Here is a 4,916-nt window from a genome sequence, read left to right as displayed (position 1 = left end):
GGAGGACACCCCGATGTGGGACGGCGGTCCGCACCTTCTTTGCGACGTTTCCACCGGCCGCCCCCGCCCGGTGGTTCCCCTTTCGTGGCGTCATCGTGTTTTTGACTCGGTGCATGCCCTCTCTCATCCCGGCGTCCGGGCCTCGGTCAAGCTGGTCAGCGCCAGGTTTGTTTGGCCGGGCCTTCGCAAGACGGTGAAAGAATGGGCGGCGGTTTGTATCCCATGCCAACGCTCGAAAATCCACCGGCACACACAGGCACCCCTCGAACCTTTCCGTGTCCCGGATAGGCGTTTCGATCACGTTCATGTGGACCTGGTTGGTCCCTTGCCACAGTCACAGGGTTTCACGCACCTTTTGACTGTGGTGGACCGCACAACCAGGTGGCCGGAGGCGGTACCCCTGGCGTCCACGACAGCGGCGACGGTGGCCAGGGCATTTTTGTCAACGTGGGTTTCACGTTTCGGCCCCCCTGCTGACATTACCTCGGACAGGGGCCCCCAGTTTGTTTCCGAGCTTTGGTCTGCTATGGCTGACGGCCTGGGAGTCAAGGTCCACCTCACCACAGCATACCACCCGCAAGCTAATGGGATGTGCGAACGGTTTCACCGGTTACTTAAGCTCCAGGCTTCCTTAACAAGTGGCGACTGGGTCGACCGTCTTCCGTGGGTTTTGCTGGGATTGCGTAGTGCGGTTAAAGAAGACCTCGGGGTTTCCCCAGCTGAACTGGTGCTCGGCCAGCCTCTCCGGGTCCCCGGGGAATTCTTACCTGAGAGCCCTCCCCCATGTTTCGATACCTCTTTGTTGCCTTTTCACCCCCCAAGAGACTCATTTCCTGTTCCTGGTCCTGTGCACCACTGCCTGCCTGACACTTTTGTTCCGAGTTCGTTGGACTCTGCTCATTTCGTTTTCGTCAGGCACGATGCCCATAGGACTCCGCTGCGTCCACCATATGACGGGCCATACAGGGTTCTTAAACCAGGCAACAAACATTTCATTTTGGACTTTGGCGGTCGGCAGGAAGTTGTCTCTGTTGCTAGACTTAAGCCTGTGTAACCGGTGTGATTCTGCGTTGTGTCTGATAAAAAAGGTAAAAGAAAGAAAGACCTCCAAGTAAATAATTTGCCCACTCCAGCTCCTCTCCCACAGGGGAATTGTAGAAAAAGGCTGGCATTTATTTTTACATTAAACATAAAATATGCATTTACACGTAACATATTTGACATAAGATAAAACAAAAACAACATGAAATCTGACATACCTGATAAAAAAGGTAAAAGAAAGAAAGACCTCCAAGTAAATAATTTGCCCACTCCAGCTCCTACGACCAAATACAGACAGTGGTGAAGAGGATTAGCTCAACCCACCACAGCTCCCAAGCTAGCAAGGAATACATATTCATGCTATCATTTATGGCGCCTAAAACACATTTATGACACACACATACTACACACTTATAACATCTTACAAAAACAGGCTCAATAATGACAATAACTGAATTAAAATCGCAATCATAAACATCAGGGTGGTTAAATATGAATTATGTGTGCTTTAAGGTGCTGGAAAGAAATGACACCCACCTCTCCCACAGGGGAATTGTAGAAAAAGGGGAGAGGCAAAAGGGGTACACTGTATTTATAGTATTGCACCAAAGAAGAAGAAAAGAATGAGGAGGGGCTCTAACTGATAATGAACACAACTACAGGCTTGGAGGTCCTAAAAGTCAGGTATAAAAGGAGAAGTTTGGGGGTTTAGAACACATTTTGTGTAATTATAACAATGTTATTTATGACTCTGCTACATTCACCCCCCAAGAATTACACAAAATCCTAAAGGGTACACCAAAAAAAAATATATAAACCCACAATAACAGATACAGTGGCCTCAAACAAATTCACATCGCATATACAATGAATTAGATCAGCAACATAGCTTCCTCCAAGGAGGATAAGAGACCTGAGACCTGCTCGGCGCCTAGCAAGATCCCAGGACTTTCTATAGACAAAATGAGGTGCCATTTACACCACACAAAACAGGCCATAATATCTATGGGCGTCACTATCAGACTGCACAGACTGACAAAATACAATGAACTCTGTGCCTGTATTATTCTTTTCCAAAAACAATAGCAATGAAAAACATACAGAAATAAGCAAATTCACACATCAATAACCGCTGCTTGAACAGGTTCAACACCAAGGAGTGTTTCAAGTTGAGCCATTGATTCAATCAAGCGACGAACTGGTTTAATGATTCTACCAAAACGTGTGGTAAGTCCTTGATCCACGTCCACATTTTTGGGTTCAAGAGAATGAAAAGTGTGGGACGGGAAAGCAGCAGGGGAGCCTGGGGAGGCTCCATCACCAGCCAGCCCACCAAGATCAGAAACACCCATTATGGGAGGGGTCCCATGAACGCCATCTTCGACCGGGTCAGCGGCAGATTGCTGATGGATCCATGATAGTGTGCGGTCATCACACTCGCCAATGCTGGAGACGGAATCCACAGTCCAGGTGGCAGGAGGTACAGCTCCTGTGCCCCCAAAAGATGTCACAGACCCATCCAGGTCAGACTCAGCGGGGCCACTGACAACGCTCACAGCAGGATGTGCAGCATCGTCATTCAGTGTTGTGTCCAAGGGCAAAAAGTTAACTTGAAGGAGCAGGTTGCGATGCACCACACGCTCATGACCTTCTTTGTCTCTGATACGGCAGATGTGAAGAGCAGGATCCAAGTCAACTACCGTGTACACAACAGGTTCCCATTTGTCAGAGAGCTTCCTTTTTCCTCTGACTCCCTTGTTTGCCAACAACACCTGGTCCCCTAGTGAAAGAGGCAGACCCTTCACTTTTCTGTTGTACTGGTCAGACTGGTGTCTCTGCTCCATTGTGCTGTGTTCCTGGGCTCGGAGCATGGCAGAGCGCAGGTCATCCATCAGTGACTTGACATAGGTATCATAGTCACAAATGGTGTCATCATGAAGGACATCCCGAAACATGAGGTCAACTGGCAACCTTGGCACCCTCCCAAACATCAGGTAGAATGGCGCAAAGCCGGTGGTCTCGTGTGCCGTACAGTTATACACAAACGTCATGGACTGTATCATCTGCGGCCATTTCTGCTTACATCTGGGGGGGAGGGACCGTAACATGTTTCCAAGGGTGCGATTAAATCTCTATGTGGTACCATTACCCATGGGGTGGTATGGTGAAGTGTGGGATTTGGCAACGCCACCCAAAACCAGAAGCTCTGCAAGCAGCTCACTCTCAAAACTAGCTCCCTGGTCAGAGTGAATGCGCTGAGGGAAGCCATACACACAGAAGAATCCATCCCAGAGCTTTTTAGCGACTCTCTTAGCTGTCTGATCCTGGCATTGGAATGCATGTGCTAATTTTGTGAAGTGGTCAGTAATCACAAGGACATCCACAGACTTGTTGTTGCTGTCCTCAGCTGACCAGAAGTCAATGCACACAAGTTCCAGTGGAGCACAGGTCTTAATGCTTTCCAACGGGGCCCTAGCTGCTGGCTCTGGGGTCTTGCTGAGAACACACCTGCGGCAATTTCTCACATGACCGCGCACATCCTTCTCCATATCATACCAGAAAAAACGCTGACGAGCCAAGGAGAGTGTGCGAGGTTGACCTTGATGACCAGCATTGTCGTGTATGCCAGACAGCACCACTTGTTTTAGGGAGTCAGGTACCACGAACTGGAATCTCTTGTGTTTGGTCAGTGGGTCCCTCACGACTCTGTAGAGGACACCATTGAGGAATGTGAGCTTATCCCATTGTTTCAGGAGCCGCAACGTATGTTGGTTCTCATGACAGCGCTCACGTCTGGAGGGTCTGCGCTTACGCTCAACATAGCGGGCTACTCTGGAGATCACAGGATCCCCTGTTTGATGAGACAGGAGATCAGCACGGGACAGCGCATGAGTAACATCACAGTCAGGTGGACTGATGGAGGTTAGGTGACCAGCGAGGGATGTTGCACGCTGGCGAGAAGCAGACTCCCACTCACAGAGCGAAGACATGAGAGAAGACACGTCATCAGTTGACAGAGACACATCAAGCACAGCAGAGGGTGGAGCACTGCGTATCGATTGAGGTTGACAGGTCAAACGGAAGGCATCTTGGACACTGGCATCTTTCACACCACTGACTTGCTCTAGCAGCTCAAAGTAGGGCTCCGACAGGAGCCGCTGGGCCAACGGCCTCACAAACGGTTCCCTGCTCAGGGTGTCTGCCACAATGTTCAGCTTTCCAGGAACATATTTGATCTCAAAGCAGTATGGTGCAAGCTTAGAGACCCAACGCTGTTCACAGGCATCCAGCTTTGGCTTAGTCAGAATGTATGTGAGAGGATTGTTATCAGTCCAGACAGTGAACCGATGACCCTTGAGCCAGTGGCTGAACTTATCGCACACAGCCCACTTCAGAGCCAAAAATTCGAGCCGGTGTGCTGGGTATTTGGCCTGACTGCGGCTGAGAGACTTACTAGCAAAGGCTATAGGTCTTGCTCTCTCCTCACCAGCTGGCACCTGGGATAAGACAGCACCCAGCCCATCCATGGAAGCGTCAGTTGAAAGGATGAATGGCCTCTCAAAATCAGGATGTGCCAGCACCGCACAGCTGAGGAGTGCACCTTTGAGTCCCTCAAATGCTTTCTCACAAGCAGGAGTCCAATCTTGAGGGGTGAGCTTGCGAAAAGTTCCAGGTTTCCGACTCCCATGGCAGCCTTTAGTCCTCTTCTGACCGGCAGTTAGAGCAAAGAGTGGCTTCGCAATACGAGAGCACCCTGGAATAAAATGCTGGTAAAACATCACCATGCCAAGGAAGGATCTCACTTTCCTCTGAGAAGGGGTGCAACCGTCACCATCCATAAGGTCAGTCTTCTGAAAATTGGCGATAACCCTCAC

The 4,916-nt window shown here is 49.8% G+C and overlaps 1 protein-coding gene across 2 annotated transcripts; it reads right to left on the bottom strand.

Annotated features, from left to right (window-relative positions):
* Window positions 1-1,122: 1,122 nt before the first annotated feature.
* On the bottom strand, window positions 1,123-3,168 carry LOC309712095 (uncharacterized protein). 2 transcript variants are annotated; one of them, XM_082542693.1, is made up of 2 exons: window positions 1,579-3,168; window positions 1,123-1,136 (listed from the first exon to the last, which is right to left on the bottom strand). In XM_082542693.1, the coding sequence occupies exon 1, from the start codon at window positions 3,147-3,149 to the stop codon at window positions 2,157-2,159; it is 993 nt and encodes a 330-aa protein (XP_082398819.1). In that variant the 5' UTR covers window positions 3,150-3,168; the 3' UTR covers window positions 1,123-1,136; window positions 1,579-2,156. The 2 variants fall into 2 exon arrangements, with proteins under 2 accessions (XP_082398819.1, XP_082398818.1); XM_082542692.1 differs by lacking the exon at window positions 1,123-1,136 and adding an exon at window positions 1,171-1,319.
* Window positions 3,169-4,916: the final 1,748 nt, after the last annotated feature.

This window comes from Aulonocara stuartgranti (assembly GCF_965226115.1).
Source record: "Aulonocara stuartgranti genome assembly, chromosome: 7".
In the NCBI taxonomy this organism is placed as follows: domain Eukaryota; kingdom Metazoa; phylum Chordata; class Actinopteri; order Cichliformes; family Cichlidae; genus Aulonocara; species Aulonocara stuartgranti.
This window is presented reverse-complemented; position numbering and strand designations above follow the sequence as displayed.

Coding starts and splice junctions, on each gene's coding strand:
- LOC309712095 (XM_082542693.1), bottom strand. CDS start 3,149: ATGTTACGGTCCCTCCCCCCCAGATGTAAGCAGAAATGGCCGCAGATG.